At 37.2% G+C, this 22,931-nt stretch overlaps 1 protein-coding gene across 1 annotated transcript in view; it reads right to left on the bottom strand.

The window, feature by feature from the left end:
• SNCA (synuclein alpha) overlaps positions 1-21,412 on the bottom strand; it is a 98,576-nt gene extending 77,164 nt beyond the window's left edge. Inside the window, exons 1-4 of the mRNA XM_075189539.1 lie at positions 21,012-21,412; positions 20,124-20,269; positions 9,923-9,964; positions 8,755-8,900 (exon numbers count right to left, since the gene is read on the bottom strand). Coding sequence (XP_075045640.1) covers positions 8,755-8,900; positions 9,923-9,964; positions 20,124-20,244 — 309 coding nt within the window. The 5' untranslated portion in view covers positions 20,245-20,269; positions 21,012-21,412. The remainder of the gene's footprint in view (positions 1-8,754; positions 8,901-9,922; positions 9,965-20,123; positions 20,270-21,011) is intronic.
• Between the last annotated feature and the right edge of the window lie 1,519 nt (positions 21,413-22,931).

Here is a 22,931-nt window from a genome sequence, read left to right as displayed (position 1 = left end):
CTGCTGCGTTCACATTGAATGTCGGGCATGACGTCATCAAGTCACGCCCAACATTCAGTGAGGAGCGGCGCAGAGAGGACCCAGCAAGAAGAAAGAAGAGAAGACAGAAGAGAAGAAATAAGCTAGCAAAAGGTAAGTGAAGGAACGGAGAGGCAAGGGGAGGAAAGCAGAAAGCAGTGTGATAAAGAAGGTGGGGGCACAGTGTGATAAAGAAGTGGAGGGAGAGAGGCACTGAGTGATAAAGAAGGGGGGAGAGATGCACAGAGTGATAAAGAAGGGGAGAGAGAAGCACAGAGTGATAAAGAAGGGGGGAGAGAGGCACAGAGTGATAAAGAAGGGGGGAGAGGCACAAAGTGATAAATAAGGGGAGGAGAGAGGCGCAGTGTAAAAAAGAAGGGGGTGGAGAGGCACAGTGTGATAAAGGGGGAGAGGCTCAGTGTGATGAAGGGGGGGAGAGGCACAGTGTGATAAAGAAGGGGGGAGAGAGGCACATTGTGATAAAGAAGGGGGGAAGAGGCAAAGTGTGATAAAGAAATGGAGGAGAGGCACAGACTGATAAAAAAGGGGGGGGGCACAGAGTGATAAAGAAGGGGGAGAGAGGCACAGTGTGATAAAGAAGGGGGGGAGAGAGAGGCACAGTGTGATAACGAGGGGGGGGAGGCACAGTGTGAAAAAGAAGGTGGCAGAGAGAGGCACAGTGTTGTAACGAAGGGGGGCACAGTGTGATAAAGAAGGGGGAGAGAGGCACAGTGTGATAAAGAAGGGGGAAAAAGCAGCATGGAGAGCGCTGTGTGATCATATGGGGGCACAGTGTAGTTGTGATGAATGGGCACAGTAATGTGTGTGATGGCACAGGGGGCTTGTGACAATGTAGTGTGTGTGTGAGGTAGGTAGAAGCTTATTAATGGGTGCTATTTTGTTTGTGGGGTGATGGTGAGGCAATTTAATACTGGGGACTACTAATTTAAGATGGGGTGGTTTGGGAGTTATTAATTGAATGTGGGTGTGAGTTTGGGGAGAATGAGGTCTATTTATTAAATGTGGCTGAATTATTTAATGGCAGTGATGGTTGCGGGAAATAGGTATATTTATGAAATGTAAATACTATTAATTTATTGCTGGGGCTGTTTGCAGGGAGGGAATTAGGTTTATTTATTAAATGTGAATACTATTATTTTAATGTTGGGGATGGAAGAAGGCCTAATTATTACTCATGGGTGCTATTGATTTAACACCAGGGCTGGTTGTAATTTTCTAAATGTATCCATTTTTTCTTCCAAATAGGGCCCCCAACATTCCAGGATCGAGACACTTCGAAACTAAAAAAGCAGCGGCCACAGGTGGTGAAAGTGAGAAGAACAGGTAGAAGAGAGTAGGACAGTCTGTCAAATGTTGTGATTCTAGTGGGACAATCCCAATTTATTGTGAGTGTTCTGCCCAATGTAAGGGGCAGGCCAAGACTGTGAATTGTTTATGTTCACACTTGCATTCTTTCTATACTACACTATGGTGCTAGATGTCCTGAAAGTCAGGAGTGCTGGGACATATGTCACACTCCGGCAAGCGGGCACTGCACCCTTGTGTCAATGGTGTACACAACAATGCAGGTTTTTTTCTGTAGGAGGGTGACCTACCACTTTTCACCTGCTAGCCACGCCCCAATGATGCATAACCACGCCCCCAATAGTATGACCACACCCACACCAAATTTTGCGCCACAGCTCCACGGTGACGCAATTTTTTTTAGCGTGCTCAACTATAAGGGCGGCCCCATGAAATTGTCTTACCGGGGCCCTGAATTCCTCTTGGCAGCCCTGATCATACTCTGACCGCTTTGTATACAACCTCTTTCACTATTTCATATACAGGAGTGTAGTTAAACTCTTTTACACACAGCGGCCCATACGACATCACCTCCAAGACTGCCTAATCTGCACCTATCACATCCTGCCACATAAAAGAAAACATGATTTGTCAGACAAGGCCAACTTCTTCCATTGCTCTATGGTCCAGTTCTGGTGCTCTCGTGCCCATTGTAGACACTTTTGGTTGTGGACAGGGGTTAGCATGGGCACTCTGACCAGTCTGCGGCTCTGCAGCCTCATACGCAGCAGCTGCGAAGAACTGTTTGTTCTGACAGCTTTCTATCATAGCCAGCATTAACTTTTGCAGCAATTTGTGCTACAATAGCTCTTGCGTAGGATTGGGCCAGGTGGCTAGCCTTGGCTCCCCACACACATCAATAAGCCTTGGACGCCCATGGCCCTGTCGCTGATTCACGGATTGTCCTTTCATGAAGCAGTTTTGGTAGGTACTAGCCACTGCATACTGGAAACACCCCACAAGACTTGATGTTTTGGAGATACCCTGACCCAGTCCTCTAGCCATCACAATTTGGCCCTTATCAAATTCACTCAGGTCCTTATGCTTGCCCATTTTCCTGCTTCCAGCACATCAACTTCAAGACCGACACCTTGTTGCTGAAAATATCCCACCTCTTGACAGGTGCCATTGGAACGAGATAATCAATATTATTCACTTCACTTGGTTTTAATGTTGCGATTGAACGGTGTAAATCTCGATCAGAAGTCACTCATAGTACATTACTTAGCAGAAATATGTCCTATATTTATATTTATATATATATATATTGCAGGTGTTTTACGTTGTTTAAAATCAGGATTTCCCCGCTTTTGGGAAGTGCATTATACAAGAAATTTCATTAAAATTTTGGGAGTTATACCGGAGTTACACAGGAGGAAACAGGAGAAGAACATTCTGCCTATTAACTCAGCTACACAAGGACTACAGTCAGTATACACTTGAAACTCCATATTCTACCTCTGATGTCTTCAACTCACCCTGGCTACAAGCTCCATGCAGCATGAGGACTGTTTCAACTCTGAACTTATTTTCTTCTTATCTCATGAAAGTTTGTTTTATCTGTTAGTTTGTTTTCACTGCAAAATCCACTATGTTTAATCAGCCTGCTGTACTACTTGCTCAACCACTCCCTAACCATGCTACAGTTATTTCAGTCCCCTATCTCATCACTGTGCTCTCAGTTCTACTTAATGCTTTGTCTGCCATCACAAGTAGGAAGAATTGATACTGATTTTGAACCACTCTCCTCTCTCATGACTCTGCAAAAACTCAGCTATTCAATCACCTGCTCTTTATCAGTCTCCATTCAACACTTCCACCCATTCCCCCACATGGCTCCCACATCATTACTCTATACTATCCAGACATCCATGGATAAACTACATTTGCTACAGCATAGCTCTGCACTACTTAGCTGATTACACTGGACATTGTAATTAGGTAATTCCTTAATTATCTCATTTTTACTATTTGACTCATAAATCCCAATGCTTGCCAAAATATTTTTCTTTCTCTCTTTTCATGGCATTATCTTTAGGACTATATCATCCCTCACCCATCCTGCAATACACACCTCTGTCCATATTGCCCCTTAATTACTTCACTCACCTCTAGTGAACACTCATGAACTGTTTTCCTATTTAAATTCAATAACTTTAACAGCCACACCCTGCCACCAGAATCTAAAAAAACACACATCTTACAATCATCTTTCCTACCTTTCTTCCTCCCTGCTTCTATTAGCTGGTGATATATCACCTAACCCAGGTCCCCCTCAATTCTCCCACACGCATATATCTGAACACTACAGAAATCCAGCAAACAGTAAATGCATCACCTGTCTCCCCTCTCTTCCAAAGTCCTTTAAATGTGCCCTTTGGAATGCACGTTCTGTTTGTAACAAACTTACCTCCATTCATGATTTCTTCCTCTCAAACAACCTCAACCTTCTGGCAATAACAGAAACATGGCTCACACAATCAGACACTGTCTCACCTGCAGCCTTTCACATGGTGGTCTCCATTTCACCCACACCCCCAGACCGGGAGGCAGACAAGGAGGGGGGGTTGGACTACTTCTCTCCTCACAGTGCACATTCACAGTTCTACCAAGTGTCCCATCACTCACGTTCACATCGTTTGAAGTACATGCTATCTCTGCTGCTGCTAAAGAGGATAATGAAGATGGTGATGATGAGCGAATTTAGGAAGATACCCAATCTGAGTCTGTACCCTATCCATAGTCTAAAATCCATAATTCTTTTACTGATTGAGTGCCACACACATACATACACACACACACACACACACACACACACACACACACACGGACACCACCTGTCCTGTGGAATTGATGCTTACAATTGTTTTTCCTCAGACTCTGTTGGTTATTATGTATCACAATTTGCAATTTTAATTTTGTTAACCATCATTAAATGATAGAGAGGGCGTGGTGGTGAGGTCTGGTGAGTAGTGTTGGTAATATCTTCTGATGTTATTAAAGGAGTCAGCAGTATTAATGTGGATGTGAAGCCACGACGCTTTTGAACTTAAACAGTTTGCTGTTTTTTTAACTTGAATAACAGTAGATATACTTAGGTACTCACAGTTGGTAACTTGTAGTACAGCAGGCAATCAGGCAATATACACTTATATGTGCGCTTATGCACTTTTGTATATGGTTGTACTTGCAGCGGGACACTTCAATATAAAGCACGTCCGTGCAGGAACTTATTTGGGCACAGACTCTCCTATTGTGACTAGGGGAGCCTCCAGTCACTGTATGGTCACTTTATGGTACTTACATATTGTGTGGCACGCAGCTACTATAGCTGCGACTCTCTGATATGGAAGTGTCAGTGCAAAAGCCGAACTTCCGGTTTGCTGGACTTGCACATGCGCAGTAGAGCTTTCAGAACATTTGGAATCCTTCCCCACTTTCTGTTCTCTACTACACCATCAGGGAAACGGCAGGAGCCAGAGGAAAGTGCTCCATACACTAACGGTTAGGTTAGGGGGAAGGGCCACCTCAGAAAAATATTTTCCTAGGAGCCATAGACTCTAGTCAAATCATTTCAGAGCTTTTTTTAACAATAGTGGTTGGCTACTAAAAATGTAAACAATATGGAATTAACCATAATAATCAATTAAATATTTTCTTGATTTACCTTTGATAAATCTATCCAAACTAATTGTTGTATGGTTACTGTAAGTTACTGTAAGTTAGCTGTATCACTAGAATAGTAAAGCTGCTTTTGATTTAAAGGCTGTAGGTGCCATATTGGTTTTTTTTCTTCCAGTTCAGCAGTTTGGGAGGTAGGGTAGTTACTGTTAGACTGATTGAACGGTCTCACTCCAGTGACCAATAGAGACTTGCAGCCAAAGCGAATGAAAATCCAGTATTCAACGGCATACCAATTTTAAATAGATATTAGTAAGGCATTTTGTCTGACAGCTTAATTAAATTTGCTTGCTAATAATACAGATTGTTCTTCTTGCCAGTCTTTAATGGATAATTCCATGTTTAAATAATATCTATAAAGCAGCTAATATTTACCCATAAAGTGTTCCAGTGTTTTTGTTTTATTATTGTAACCACAGAAATAACTTTATTGAATCCAAATAGCAATTGTCTTGCTTTGTATCTTTTAAAAATGCAATAAAGAGGGTGAATGAGGGATATTTTGGGGTGTTTTTATCTCAATTAAAATCATATTTACACTTGTGCCTGTGTTTTAGTTACATTTTTCCTTGGTGCCAGAGCCTACTGACACTTGCAGTTCCCCAAGTGTCAGCAGGCCCTGGCAACTATGGATATGCTGGTGCTTGTTGTACTACAAGCAAATGGCAGCCTGGGCATGCTGGGACCTGTAGTATGACAGGGACAAAATTACCCCACATCCACCTCTCCAGGAGTGTTGGAAGAGCTCTAGTGCTCTCAGCACAGGGCCAGTTAAACCTAGGGCGGTCCGCATTTATTTTTGCGGACCCATTCTCCCTAGGCAATCCAACCTTGTGTTTGCCGGTATGGGGCTGTTTTGGCATTATGTCAGAAGAAGCCTATGCTGCAGGTTTCCCTGCTATAGTGCCATTGGAAAAGCCTAGTGCTGGCAATAGCAAAATCAGGGGGGATTTTGCTAGTTCCAGCCTAGGATGTCAGCAGTAGTGTTGGTTAAGCTGCTGACACATCATATATTTTTTTTTTTTTACATTTCTTGTCATTTTGTTTTAACATGTATTGTCGTTTTAAATTTAGTGATTTACGTCAATATTTTGAATATTGACTTTAGAATTTTTTTATTATTATTATTAATATTATTATTATTATGTTTCTTACTTATAGTTAGTCAGGAATCCAATGATGAAGGTAAAACGTAACAGCAAATAAATGGCACAGCAGAATATAGTCACTGGTGCAATGCATACACCCCTCTTGACATAACAGGGGGCATTCCTGCATTAATTAATGCAAAAGGTATACCTTTTTTCCAACTGGCCTGGGGATTTTAGTATGCCAGTTTTTCTATAGAATAGCAGTGTGTATACCATGTGGTTTCATTGTCACAAAAGAACAGTTGAGTTTAATGCTCACATATACTAAATGACACAACACCTTTCTCCCATCACTTCCATAAGCTGTTAAAGTCAGTGTCAAGTGAGCAATGTAACTTTGATATAAAGGACAACTCAGTTAAAGCTACTACGGAGAACCTGCTAGATGAGGCGATCATTCACCTTAAGTAAGTAGAATTCTAAGTTTTATTGTATATTTGTGAACTTCAACCAAATCTAGATTTAACATTTTGGAATTCTTCTTAAACATTTTGCCACTTCTCTGATAAACACTACTCACTCCCACTACAAGACGTCTCCCATGTAAGACCAGCTTTTAGAATTCCTACTATTCCCAATCAGACTATCCCTCAACCTTCAAATCTTTAAATGCTTATTGAAAACTCACGACTTTATCAGAGCTTAACTCCACTCTTACCTATAATACTCACATATGTATATGCTCATATCTGTCTCAATCTCCACTCTGAACCATGCTTACTCTTATTGTCTGAGCTATGCCCTCTTCCAATTAGAACACAAGCTCTATCATACCCTTTGTGCACTTGTCTGTGTTTATTTTGTCTAGCATGCATGTCCCTGATTTATGTTGGCTTTTTTTCCCCACTGTTTGGGGATGCACATGATAATGATAATACTTAATATTACCTGGTTTAGCCCAAAAAAGTATGGGGCCTAATGCATATCTGAAATATGGGTTTTATCAAAATGAAGTAACTGTACCTTTACAGAGCTACTTATATCCTACCGAGCATTACATACTGAAAGTGAATGACCCTGAAATGCCCAGCACCTGTGACCCAGCAGTGTTCAGCATGTCAAACCCAATAGTATCCAACACAAATGACCCAGCCACATTCAGTATGTCCAACCCAATGTACAGCATGAGGGACCACACCTAGTACAGCTAAGCTAAAAAACATACCCAATTACTTGTGCTTCCTCGTTGTCCATGCCTCCTCCTTCAAGTAGTGTCTGTCTCATGTCTACCGTATTCACCAGCATATTTGACCACTCCTTTCTCCACCCAACTATCCTCACTCTCTCATTTCCACCTAGGGTCCTTTACTATTCTCACCTTTCAATTCTACTCACAGATCTATGTCTTCTCTTCCCGCACGTTCTTTTTACATTCCCTGCTCACTCTTACCTCTCCTACTCTCTATTGCCTCAGCTGGCTCTCTTTTCTTCCCCCAGTTGATTCTCCTTTTTTGCCACCAGTTGGCTTCTTCACCAGAAGCCCTTTCTTTTTTCTCCTTCTCAGTAGCAGCCAGTCACTCAATGCAGCTCTTTGCCACAAGTCATTCTAAGTATCACTGTGGTGCGCAAAAAATTACTGATTCACTCTGCATAACACCACATTGTCTGACAGACTGTCTGACCTCTATAGTATAGGAAGAAAGACAATATGTGATCCTAGTCTTGTACTAGTGACTTCCTTATCACTGTCACATCTGTGACTCCTTCTGCTTATTCTGTGTATATAGAGAAACATTTTTGTGAAATGTTTTTATTTATCAGTTAAGAAAGTGAGGTCTTGAAGAGGTCTGAGCTTGAGGCAACTACTGAGTCTCCTTACCCTTGAATTGGGCCTGCAGATAACAAATTTTGGTTGAATATACTGTAAACTAAACTTATGTAAAGTCAGTCAATAGCACACAAACATGACTTATCATTTTTATAAAATTAGTGATAGTTACTGAAAATGGATCATATCTCTGTAACAATAATTGTCATCCTAATGAAGCTTAATTTCCATATTTGTTAATGGATGCTATTAATTGGCATTGCCTGCTACATATATAAGTACTTATACAACTAATTCACTTATGAAATTATAAAATATGTCATGTTGGTGTTATAAAATGACCCTCTGTAATGTACAAATCTCAAGGCTCTGCACGTCCCTTCCTTGGATGGAGGGTAGGCCAGAAAGCCTAAAGGCGACGAGCATGGAAGTTCTCTAATGAAAAACTATTGTGATGCTTTTCAGGACAGTGAGTCATGTTTCACAGCCTTTACTAAAGCTGAAGAAATCTTTAAAAGCTGCCCTGTCTTTTCCCAATCCTGCAAAAACAGTCTCAAGCAGAAGGGATGCCATGGTTGAGGGACCATATTGCATGAATAAGCATAATTTCTTATATACGGTGATTATTCTTTTACAATATGTATAGCGCCAACAAAATGTTTCATTATTGAATTTAATTGTAATTATTAAATTACAAAACTAATGAATATTGATTAATATACTTGTGATAGTAAATATTTTCACAATTCCATTCTTTTTGCATGAGCATACCTGTTTACTCAGTTGATCCTTTTTCACAAGCCCAGTGGCAGCGGCAATATTTCCAGCACCCTCTACAGTCTTATGTGCTACTGCCGTCACTCCTGTAACAACTGCTCCACTCACATGAGAAACTTGTTCTTTGGTTTTTTCAGCCACTGGAAGGAATACATAACATGAAAACATGATTTAATGATTACATTCAGTTTGCTAGAAATGGTAGCAATATAATACATCTACTGTAACCAAAACTATGACTCATCAAAGGTGTATTGCAGGAGAGAGTTTTTGTTTATGGGTGAAGGAAAGTACCACTGGTCTATATCAATGTATAGTACAATTTCAAACATTCTTACTCATGTGTCCCATTATTATAAAATGTTTATAGAAAAAATAGCAGGTCTAATCTAAGCAGGTAATGCAGTTTTATGTATAATTACACTCATTTTAAATTAAACAACATCAGAAAAATATCCACTAGTTGTTGATCATCTCCTTATGTGGTGTGTACTTAAATGTCTTAATTATAAGCTCCTTAGATATAAATCTTAACAAAATGTAAAGTTGGTCATACACACATGGATATTGACAAAATATTTCAGCAAATTAAGACAATTTACCCTATCTGTCATGTGGTGCTAGAATTTTACTAAGGGGGAGATTCATATAGCTGTGAGGTCCCTTAAGAACTTTGCGCAATGTGTTCCTGCGCAAAAATACTGTAATTACAGTACAGCAAACAACAAACTAATTCATAGAGTTGTGAGCAAAAATGAGCAAAGATTCTTACTTGAATCATCACGGGGAGACCTTTGTTGCAAGGTTACTATAGGACCTCATGGCTATTGGAATCTCCCCCAAGGGTCCTAATTAGCAGATACAATGGTCTTCATCAGTCTATCTTAGGCAATATGTTACTACTGATAGTGCTACAAAACACCATTGAGGGGGCAAACTTTTATTTCACAAAATATATATCGAAGAAAGTTAAGGTCATTTACGAAGTACGCTCGATTCAGAGAACAAAACATTTTGGTTTTGCACCAGTGTGCCTAGATGATATACGCAACATACATCAAAGTGCATGCCTACTCTTTACTCTCAGGAGATGCCTCAACACACTTGTAGCGCTACCTTCTAAGTTTGATGTATTGCATTTAATCAAGAATATGCCCCGTACCTGTTGTTACTCCATGTACAACACCTTCTTTTGTTTTGGAACCTGAAAAACATAAATAGAAACACAAGTTAAGAATTATAATTAGTAAATGTTTTATCCTGTAGTACATAATCACAAGGCTCCAACTATTGAAAACTTTAACGTTAACTCAAACTATAATGATGAAACCTTTATAAAAATTGAATTTTTCTTGTCAAGAACAGGCATAATATATGTAAGGCTGTGTCTAGGTAAATGATTTGAAAGTCTTTTGAGGACAGTCTACATTTTTGAATAGGTTTTTCATGTGTCTGAGTTTTCCCAAAACAGGCTTAGCTGTTGTCATTCGAATGGGGAGATTCAGTAAGCGGTGAAGTGTCGCAGTAGCATCAAGCAGTGTTTTAGTAAAGATATCAACCAAATTTTTCTACTTCTAGAGGTGCAAGCAAAAAAGAGCTGATTGCATACTGTTATTAAAGGTAATGCAGACATTAGCTGTAAAAGTATAACTTTTAATAAATTGATATGATTGTATCTTTACTTGTCAGTTTGTTGTATCTTCACTTTAATGCTTTATTTGTCTTTAATAAGTAAGATTTTAAAACCTAACATTCTGAGATAGACTAGAAACAATGTTAAATATCTTGATGATAATAAGATAAGTAGTAAGTAAAAGATTTAGGGCAAGATTTACTAAGCTGCGGGTTTGAAAAAGTGGGGATGTTGCCTATAGCTACCAATCAGATTCTAGCTATCATTTTGTAGAAGGTACTAAATAAATGAAATATAAAATCTGATTGGTTGCTATAGGCAACATCCCCACTTTTTCAAACCCGCAGCTTAGTAAATCTAGCCCTTAGTATTGCAAAAAGTCGCTATCATTTCTTTTGTTAAATCCTTGTTAATTTAAGACTAAATATGACTTTACTAATTGTAATATTTCTATTTAAGATTTACTTGTGATTAATTGACCAAAGAACCAGATGTCAACATTGCCTGAGGGACCAAAACAAAGACACCATTTCATCCACCCAGAGAGACAGAACTTATTGCAAATTATAATTAACTTCTGTTTGGAACATTATCTAAACACTGTAATTACAAGTATATGTGTGAACTGATCCCATTGTTTAAATAGTATAAAGCTTCAGTATGACTTACTATGAGGAGATATTTCAGTATTGAAACTCTCAAGCTAACATTGGCTGTGCCTATGTAATACCATATTAAACCGTAGCTGCAACCTTACTAAGGAACATTGTGGCTAATTAAAACTCCCCCATAAAGGTGTTAGCAAAAGATCTTGTATACTACCTATAAATGCCCATTATTGGCAGACATGCCTTGTCTGCAGTGGTGGAATTACTGCAGTGTTTACCATGTTATTTGGCAAGCATGGGTCTTGTTTGCCGGAGGAAAGTAGGGGAAGGTCATGACCATCAGTAGATGGAGCTTCTATAAGCCAATGGTAGTAATTGGATGAATGGGCTCCTTTTCCACTCACACATGCCATCCAATTAAAGTTCAGTACAGGACATGAAGTGGAGCCCTATCAGTCAATCATACCACTAGCTGTGGAAAGCTTTGACCCCCAGTAGGAGTGATTGTTTGCAGTGGGAGACAGTGACTACAACCTCCAAATTACAGTCTGCTTTGAATACTGTTTTATTGGTTCATGTATGCTAGTATGGAGATGTATGCTTTATAAACAGGCTGTTGTTCCAAGCACTTAGACTAGAAAAAAAGTTAGGCTTATATGTTTGTTGCCATGGTTTAATGGGTTAAGTCTGTGTGCCTGATGTATATCTGAACGCAACTTGGCCTTAACTTCTGTATTTAAAAAGAGCATAAAACTAGTGCGTAGTCCTGCCCATATTAAAATCCAAGCATATCTCAAGATTCGTTATGATTTGAATATAAGTGGAAATGTGCACTTTCTAAACAGTACTTGTAGACACACACAACAGACTGTAGTGTACAAACATGAACATGTACAATAAAAGTTCACATCAGAATCCATAAAACTTTTATCATACATTAAAATTAAAATCACAACTGTTAACAGTATAAATAAAAGATAATTAAAAATAATTATTTCAAATAATATATTTTTTAAAATAATTTTTTACATTATTTTAATGAGTACAGTACATTCAATGCATTTATATAGTATATATTAGTTGCATACAGTTGTTCTATGATAGCTATTGACACACATACTTGTAATTTTTAATGCAAAGACTATGCCATATCGTCATCACTAACATCTAGCATTTAACCTGCCAAGTAACAATTGTAAGAAATATGGCTGAAAATAGGCATGCTTACAACAAGCACAGGACTTAAATCATCCGCATCTGCATTGTAGCACCCTTACTGTACATAGTCTACATTGGTCTTCCCCTTCCCATCCCCATTCCATCTCTCAAGCTGTATAGAGTCATAAGTGTCACTTGCAAGAGGATATAAATTGCCTGCAATTGCGTTCATTGGCATATTGTCAATTTCTGGGCATGCACAGTCGGGAGTCATGCAAGATACGCTATTGTAATGACCTGCAAATCATAGGTATATTACTGCAAGCACTCATTCAGAAATCTACAGTTCCCAGAGTGCCTCTGGGAAGTTCAGTGCAAAATGTGTCAGCCATTTGGGGTGGACAAACTGCATACAACAGCCCCAGGTTGCTCACTAGAGCCCCTGGCTGCACTAGAAGCATGCAGAGACAGACACAGTAGCAAATTGCAAAAAGCCACAAAAAATTGGCATTTTGGCACCAGAATTAACTTAAAGGCTCCAGGAGATTCTTAGGGAAAAGAAGAAGAGCCAAAAACGGACTGGTGTGGAAGCTAGTGGGTTGTTTTTCTGCTGGCTGTGTGTTGTGCTATGTGACTGCTGCCTGGGATGAAGGGGCCATTGAGTGTCTGTGCTGGACTTTTACACTGTGGGATTTTTTCAGCTAAACTGACAGACTTAGAAGCATTCTTGCCAGCTATTACTTTTTTCTATCTTCAGGAGATCCTGGAAGGGTTGTGTAGTAGGAGGGCAGTAAGGGGTGGGTTGCAGTCAATCACATCACTTTGACCCCGCCCCACTATGAAATAATCATTGTGTCATAGGGCAGGAACAAAATTAATCAATTCCCTGCAAATTGCATCATTGAGGCTCACATCACTAGGAAGTGGGCAGGATGAGGGAGTCTGGGACACCACCTCAGTATTCGGGAGTCCGGGGAAGTTGGTAAGTATGCTTAACAGCCAGCCCATAAGGAGGAATCTTTGGCAAAATAGGAAAAAGACCCAGCTTGCCACTGCCTATCAGATGTCAGCAGAACCCATAAGACAGGTAAGTGTATGGTTTATTTTGCTTTGCTATGTTCAAGTTATTAAAAATTGAAACAAGTGAGACATGAAGCTGTGTTATTAAAACCTCCGACCGGGACTGTAATAGTGCTATTGAGAGGTGTTATAGTGCTGTCTGAAGGAAGCGTTTGTTCCAGCCAAATCTCCTGTATTTAAAGTATCTGCAAGCTGACGCGATGTGCAAGGCACATAGAGAGAAATCATTTGTCTCAAGAGTATGTCTATATTGCTTCAGAAGTTGGATTCTATTGTGAAACTGTCTAAAATGGTTGTTGAGGAATGAATTGAAAGTTGTTTAACCTTACCGTTGCTTGGAGGGATCTGCTTAGTCCATTAGATGGATTACTAAGTGGAGATTGAGTTCTGTACACTGGAAATCATTTATTGTGCAGAATTTCTATTGTTTATACTGAGATCAGGAGTCACACATACGTCAAGTCATTACTGATTCAATCTTGTACAAGTAAATAAGCTTCATATGTCAGCTAAATCTTTGCTTAAACCTGTAGATTACAACTTAACCCCTTGGGTTCTGTCTCTCGCAAAGTGACCCTAGCCTACAGTCATTTCTTTTAAAGTATCTAACCTGAACAAGCTGGATTTATCCTTGCTGCACCTCTACTGATTTTTTTTGTGTATAATCGGTATAATTGCGCTAAAAGTACTGTGATTGATTTGTCTAGATAATCTTCTGCAGCATTTAGTGTAATTGCCTAACTAGTCCGTTAGAAACTGGTTGTCTCACAAGAGTATTTATCCAGTGAAACTCATTTCACTAAAGCACAGTGCCTAACTTCAAAGCAGGTTTATGCATTTTAGCCCTGTGTTCCTTGTTTCATTACAAAACTACTGGGGTGGGCGGGAGGCGACCTCTGCCTCTTTACTATAACACCGGGCCTATAGAATCCTTCCTTACACTACTTCTGGGGTGCCAACCATCCACCCCATTCCACTATGCTTACTGACCTACCTCCGAACACAAATCAGGCCCTATTTGTGGAGCCCCTTGGATTTCCTTAAGCTTATATATATATTAAATATGCTTTGAAAGTTATCCCACAAAATGTATAACAAAATAGAGTGAATGAAAAAAATACAAAAATATATACAAACTGATATAACAATAATTATTATTATTATTATTATTAATAATAATAATAATAATAATAATAATAATAAAATGGTTCAATTATGAAAAAGAAATAATGAAATAGATTAAATAAAATTTGGAAACGCTTGAATTGGTAGTCTGCTGTTTTTTCTTCCCTGTTTTATTTTCTTCTGCTCTTTCCCTGTTTTACCACTGTTTTATAGCTTTCTCAGAAACTGATCAAGTACAAAATGAAAAAGAGATTCAGACACCAATAAACCTATATAAAAAAATATATTATATGTCTACAGATAATGTTTATGTGCCTAGTCAAAATATCATGAAGTGGTTATTTGCAAGGAAATTGCTAACATTCCTCTCACAATGACCAAACCAGAAATACCTAACAAAACAATACTGGGTCTCATTTAGTAATTTATGTGAAAATATCCACAATCCATAAATAATTTAATTCCTAAAGAAATTAGTTATCCAAATCTATAAACTAATGGGAAAATAAACAATTTTAAAAAAAAGCTTTTTAAAGAAATATAAAATTTTAATAATATAAAAGTAGTCTAAAAACGTAAAAGTTAAATTTAATAGTCTCCCAAACTCAAGTTCCTATATGCCAATTTAGCAAGAGTGAGACCTCTATCGTTATCTAGGTTTTTCAATGTTCTCGCGGACTACAGTATGACAGTAGAGCGAAAAGGACATTGAAGATTACATATCAAGATCACAGGAGCAACATCTTGAAGGGCCTATACACCATTGTGCCCTTGATTTGAAATGAGCAAATTGAACATACAGTTTTAATAGACTGTGGCAAATAGAGGCTCTATAGATGTTCAGGTTCTATAGCGTCGATCCAGAAGGTCTAAATGAGTATTTACAAGTAAGTAGACTTAACTGATGGCCCTGCTAAAGGAGTTCATATTGTCAGTGGTTACAATGTTTTTTTAATACCTGCAGTACAGAAGATGTATAAGTAGGGTAAACTCATGTTGTGGCATTCACTGTATTTATCTAATATATAAATGCTTAGTGGTGTCTGTGTGTGTGTGGAAAAAAACAACAAGTTGCAGCGCCACCTGCTGGGCAGAGTTATACACTGACCTACTAAATTCTTAGTGTGTGTGGGAAAAAAAAATTCAAAAAGGGCTGAAATTTGGTAGGGCTCAAACTCATTTTCGTGAGGTAATTTTACCTCATGAACACACATGTGTAGAGGCATGCGTTAGTGTGTGTGTGTGTGTGTGTGTGTGGAAAAAACTATTTTCTCAGAAAGGGCTCATCCAATTGACCTGAAATTTGGTATACTGACATTATTTGACAAAAAAATTAGAAAAGTCAAGTCAGTTAACTTCCATCATCCCCCTTCCCCCCGTGGGAGGGGTAGTAAAGGCTAAATTTACGAGTTGAGGGGTCAAACTCATTTTCGTGAGGTAATTTTACCTCATGAAAACACATTAAAAAGGCTGCTTGCGTCGGGAACTAACGCTCTTCCCCTGAGGAGGCCTGGGCTAGGTCCAAATGCATGACAAGAACCTTTTTAAGACCTTAAGTAGCTTGAATTGACTAGAATGCATGAGTATCATGCACGGGTTAACTTGTATATATATATATATATATATATATATATATGCTAATTATATTACAGTCTACATTTTCATATCTTGTAAACATGTTTCCATACATCTTGTATATGCTTTTCATGCATTTTCTGTATCTTTTTTAATAGGATAATTATCCTCAGAATTTATTATGTTTTGTTTCTCCACCTATCTTCTACACTAGGGATTTTTGAGTATGAAAGGTTTAAACCTATCACAGTTTGAGTAGTGATTCAGATTTCTTACCTATAATATATTTATTACATTGTTCTATATTATTGGCAACCTGAAAGTTTACTAGACTCATAAAGACTCTGTTTCAGTGTAACACTCCATGTTTATATAGATCATACGAAGGTCTGCTTATTTCCATGACCTCTTGTTATCTTTTAATATTAATACACAAGTGTTGATCACTATATACCTATTCATGATTTATAACCTTGAAGCTGGCCGTGGCTTTGAAACTGATAGTCATGTGATTTATGTATATACATAATCATATTTTAGTTTATTCTTCTAGTTCTAATCATTGGTTACCAAAGATTTAATATATATATATTATTTAGTTACAATACTTGTATTTTATTCTTTGCATACAGATATGTCTTTCTAAGGTTCACCCGCAAGCCTAAATTTATTGCTTGACTGACACTCCAAAAAAACTAATCTAGTAACTAGGAGGAGGTATAGTAAATGATGTTGTTCACCATATAAGATTTGCTTGTTTAAGATTAATAACTTCTAGTACGTCTTTCTCTCTTAGACATATTGTTCTAATGAGACATGATTAGCAATGAATAAGGAGTGTTATCTTCTCCTCCTTTGTATTGTTGGAAATTTGCATAGCCTAAGTTGTACACTCCTGGTACAAGGTGCACATGTCCATTTTCTCATGTATATATCCATGTGTATTATTCTGCTTGTGGAATTGTAATTGTGTGTTCTTATTTTTATATGTACTATTTAGTTTTAGGTTTTTAGATGCTTTTTTGTTATTAAAGTTAATTTTTAATTCAATCCATTTTATTATTCACATTTTGGCATAACATCACAGTGTATATATATATATATATATAAATGGTAATAATAATAATAATAATAATAATATATGTGTTACTATCTGTATTAATGTATTTCTTAATCACTATATTTCATTACTTAATTTTCATCCATAAACTCTTATACATTAATATTTGTTTAACAACACCAACTCTCAAACAACATTTTAGAAATTACAAAAGACCTGTAGCTTGGTATCAAAGTAAGAGTATATCTCACCACACTAATTTCATTATATTGTTTTCATGAATCTTTTACACTATTTTTTTTTATTTATCTCCTTTATATCTTTATATCATTAATGTATTCCTATGTTCTCCCTTTTTCATTTCAAGTTTCTAGCTAATTACATGACTTCATTTAATTTTCATAAATTAATAAATATTTATTTTAATCATTTAATTTATAAAGTGAATAATTTATGTTTCTATTGATCAACATTTTATTTATCATCCATCCTATATTTATCCACCATCGTTGACTCCCAAAACATCGTTTTGGTTAAGTTGTTTTCTGTACCAAACGAGAGCAAGTAAATCCATGGGATTCCACACAAATACACCCATCTAGAGCAAAGAAAACCAACCAACCAAGTAAAACAGCTGTCAAATTGGGCTGTTTTGTGTTATGATATGATATTGGGCTCATCTTTTATACTAGCCGCCTGGAAGTGTTCTCTGTTACATACTAATAACCAGAATGAGTGTTCTGAAGTGCACAAGGAGTCTATGAAAGTGTACATGAGATAGAGGTCCAAACTATAGATTTGCACCATCGGCCTCTAGTTAGACCACTGCTTAACTAAATTATCTGTACATATGTATTCATTAATAATCTTTACATAAAGTAGAATCTTAGCTACAACAAGGTTTATGTTGAATCATATAGACAAATAGCTTAAACAAGTAACCTCAATTGGTGAAATTATATATTGGATCAATAAAAGTAATTCACATGCTTTAAGTGAATTTTCTTTTCACCGTTCATTGACAAATGTAATGTAAACATATACACAGCAGTCAGTGCAGCTTAAGGCAAAATCTTGTAGTTTACCATAAAAATGATTTATTTACTGTGCTCTCACTTCTCAGCTTGATGCCTGAATTTCTATATTAGCTCTCAGTAGTTCACATCAATTCTCATTTTATGACTCATTTGTCATTATCACTTTTTGCTCAGAATCAGGTTAACAAGTACAACTGCTCTCCATCTGTGGTTCTGGAATTGCACTTTATTGAATCCCAGCTTTCTGGCAGACTTACACTTCAAAAGAAATCATCATTAGAAACTATAAATTGTGCCAATAACGCAAAGAGATATTTTGTCACTAAGAGACCTAATTAGCAGATTTAATGGCCTCCAATTGTCTATTTTAGGCAAAAGTTTACTGCTGACAGCACTGCAATGCACCTCAAAGGGACACACTTTTAACTCACAAACCATATTTTAAAAAAGTGGAGGACTTTTATCAAGAACTACTAATTCACAAAGGAGAAAGCCAAGTGCCAGGAGGACTGATTGGTCAAAAAGATGCTCTGAATTTAATATATGCCAAATGACAAAAATACCAGGTATATTTGGAGAATATGGAGTTTAATATTATTTTTGTTTTGTTGGCCATTTTCTTTAATAATGTCAGCTATAGTAAAATGGAAAAAATGAAATGTAGAGTTAAGTTTTAATGTCTATATTAAATTGCATACCAACATATAGGTAAGGCAGGGGACCTCAAGCATTTCCTTAGCAAGTATCTCTCTTTGTGGAGTTGCTGCTTTTTTCTATGCCTTGAGCATTGCTTGTTAATTGCTAGATGTTAATAGCGAATGTGTGACATAATGCATCCCTCATTGAGTAATTGTGATCTGGCTAGATATCCCAGTTTTGCCATGTGATTATCTGTGGGTGCCATCTGTGTGCTGAATGATGTTAAATGTTTGCATAAAGCTGGGATATGGAGGACTTGATTCTGCTCAATGGATACAGAGGAGAGTTCTTCGTAACCTCACCAATAAAAGCCAGGTAGTACACTCAAGGAATTTTAGTTCTCAAAAAGGTGAATCTTGGTGGGGTCATGCAGCCCTCAGTGTTTTCTAGGTGAAATGGACCAATGAGGCCAGTGAGCACATCAAGTGGTTTCTAACCAAGCAGTATGCCTAAAGAACATTCTTTCTATGTGGCAAATGACTTTCAATGAACACTGTTTCTGTTCATATTAGTAAATACATTTGTTTAAATGTCTAAAAAAATAGAACTCCCTTATTTTCCTTGCTCATAAACCGAAGTAGAAAATTTAACACCCCTTTGCTGTTGCTTAAACCCACAAATATTTCAAAGGGAGCCCTTCCTGGGAATAAATTAAGAGACAGTCTTATATACAATGTTACATAACAAGGAATCTCTTTCCCACATAACTGTTTTCACTATATACTGTATTTATCCATAAAACTTTGTACATGTATATATCAAGCCTCAATTAAAGTGTACTGATCTACTAATCTACTAAAGTCTGACAGTGGATCAATACAGTCTGTTTGAATGGAAATCTAGGCAGCATATCAATCAGTTCCTGGGCAGGTTCCAGATGATCGAGGGCCTCATACAAGCAACTATTCAGTTCCCTGTAGGTAGTTAATTTATCTAATCAATAGTAACCTTTAATACCTTGGTTACCTTGACACGTATAATGATAATTGATTGTAGAAATGGATAGCCATGTAATACTTGTTTGAATAAAATACATAACAACGTTTTGAAAACCTATTATAAATGTTGAGCAAGGGAACAATTTGTATTTCCTTAAGGACTTAACAAGTTAGATTTAAATAGTTATTTAGTGAGATTTTATTGGACAATTTAGCTAAGGTCAGTTTTCATCTTTCCACTGATGTCAGCAACTGGTGAGCAGACTATCCTGATGACATATGGAATTATAATCTTACCCAATAAGACGCCTTGGCCAAAAAAACAAACTTACCTTCGACTGAACATGAGGAACAAAAGGCAAGACTGTGTTATACAGATCTCCCATTCCTTGAGTGGAGTCAAGATCCTAATTTTAATGGCAGGCAGTTTATTGATCAGTTTTTACCTACCCACGTAAAGGACACCCTCTTTTGTCTTTCCTGCTGCTTCCGCCACACCCTGCTTGGTTTTTTCTGCAGCTGCTACGACTCCTTCTTTAGCTTTAGAAAACCCTTTCATGAATACATCCATAGCTAACACTTGTGATTCAGAAATGCTGTAAAACATATGTGATTCATGTGAAATAATGAGCAGTTTCCTTCTGAACATTATGAGCTCATGATTCAAATTGTCTTATACAGTAAAAGTCTTAATCCATCAACACAAATTTTTACTATCTCTTAATTTCATAATTGTTTTACCTATGAAACAAAATACCTGTCAACCTATGTTTAGACTCAGATCAACTATTATACCTTCAATCTCTCTTTAAAATTGTATGACATTAAATCTTGACAATAAAAATCTTCAGATTCGTCTAATTTTGCAATATCATATATGTAATAATCATAACATGGATATAGCCTTGCACAATAATCCCTATTTCATTTTAATTTCCTGGAATATGCAACAGAATGAGATAATGTAATTGACATCATTAAAAGTATCACTTTATTGATTTAAAGAACTTGTATAGGTTACATTAAACTAGGGATAGATAGATAGATAGATAGATAGATAGATAGATAGATAGATAGATAGATAGATAGTCCCCTTTCCCCGGAGCACTAAGGGCACAGGTAGTAAGTCTCAGTGTCTCAGGTAAGATTATTAACTGCAACAATTTACTAGTCACTTGTTCATAAGGTAGAGATAACTGAAAATGAGAATGTCTATTGATTTAATAAAACATAGAGTCAGATTATAGCTTTCAACCTATGGCATTTTCAACCCCAAAAGGTAGCCTACAATCTCTTAATGATAAATTATTTGTAACATAAAAATATAGTTATACTTACATAAAGCTTTGTTTCGCGGGAAATAATCAAGAGGGATGATATCTGCTCTTCAGTGACAAATTAAATAAAGATCAGAACATTTCGGCTAAATAAATCCCATTTATATGCCAAGACCTGATGGAATGTATAATATTTAAGTCTAGTAGCTGTCACTCAATGAGAATAAAATATAAAACACCATAAATAAAAAGTGGTTATAAAAGAGGAAAAAATGGTTAAGCGATCACTTTTACTCTACAATAACAGCTCCTACGTTTGCCTGGTCTTCTCTTCTTCCCTACACCCTCTCCAGCTCCCTCCTCCTCTTTCTTTCCTTTCCACATGCCTGATTTGTCAGTGTGAAAACTGAAAATTCGCAGGCAGCCTCCCTACGCTGGACCACTTGTAAACTCACTGCTCCCCTGGCAAACAATGAGAGCCATTATCAGCAAGGCAAGATTCCTTTATGGCATCAGAGAATTATTTCTTGGATCAGGAGGTTAATTAACCATGCAGATGCTGAAAAGTAGCAATCACGTGTGTCCAGAAACAGGGGCTAAGAAGAAGTGCATTTGTCAACTACAGAAAATGCACATAAACAGCTTTCTCCAAAAGGCAGCTGGTTTAGTCACACTTTGCTGAATTATTCATTGCTAAATAAATGTGATTGCACAATAAATATTTTCTAACCATAAACCCACAGTCACCTGGATTCTAGCAGCTCAGCATCAGTTAACACTGTAAGAGGTCTCATTTTAAAATGATCTCCAATGTTATATACAGAATAAAAACATAATTCACATAATACATTCCTTGTCCTTACCAAACAATTGCTGCCATGTTATAGTATATAGAAGGATTTTACATCATGGTAAAGGAAACATGAGTGATGACTAGTTTAATTACATTCCAACAAAGCTATTTCATGCTTCAGACAGCAACTAAGCAAATTATATCCGTGTAACGTACTGTATATGCAAAAATTAAAAAAGCCAAGAGCTCCTATAAGACCTAAAATATAGAGATTTTTTTACATAAAGAAGGTAACATAACTACTACCAAAAAATAAAATAAAACACCTATTTTGCATCTTACATGACAACAGGCATGCATCACTTTAGAAGCATGTAAGCATTTTTAATTTTGCCTAATGATATGAATGGCATTTGCATGGAAAAAATTACAAGATGAATATGTCTTTCTACACAGATTTTCACACAATACATTACTTATTCGGTCATCCATAAAGCACATATTGATTTCCTCCTTCATTACATATTACAATAACTGTTTCTCTCCTTTCTACATATGAAGCAAATCAGATCTTTGCCCTAACACTATTATTGGTTAGGAACATTAATGGTCATGGCTGATTTGCCTGCAGTCCCACTGAAAATGCTCCAAAATATGTTCTTTAAATATAATACATTCTGCAGGGACTGTGATTTTTTTTGGTGACAATTTGTCTTAGCTTACAAGGGTTTGATTGTTCCCATGCAGACCCGGCGGTGGGAGCTATGCCGCCACTCTGCCAGTAGTTGTAAACTGTACCCATCTAGTGTAGGCACAGAATTTATTCTTGGTAAGAAATGTATTTTAAAGATCTGTATAATGCAAAATAAGATTCACCTAAATGATTGCTTAGCTTGGACTATACACTCTTTCTGTACTGCACTTGCAAGAAGATGCCCATGTTCAATGTCTGAAGTGTAAGGGGCCACAAGTGTCAGATAGAGGCAGCTCAAAGTACCTGCACAAGTTGTCTGCATTGGCACTGTGACTAGTTTTGTATGAAGCTTAAAATTACACCATGCAAATGCATATGTTCAACTCTAAATCACCCCCTAAATATCCAGCATATGAGAATCTAGTGGCAATCTCATTGCAACCTCGACATACATTGCACACATAAATACCAAAGTATTCAATTATTGCCAGTTA

This window comes from Mixophyes fleayi, chromosome 1 (genome assembly GCF_038048845.1).
Source record: "Mixophyes fleayi isolate aMixFle1 chromosome 1, aMixFle1.hap1, whole genome shotgun sequence".
NCBI lineage: Eukaryota > Metazoa > Chordata > Amphibia > Anura > Limnodynastidae > Mixophyes > Mixophyes fleayi.
The sequence above is the reverse complement of the archived record's forward strand: the minus strand, read 5'-3'. Positions and strand labels throughout refer to the sequence as shown.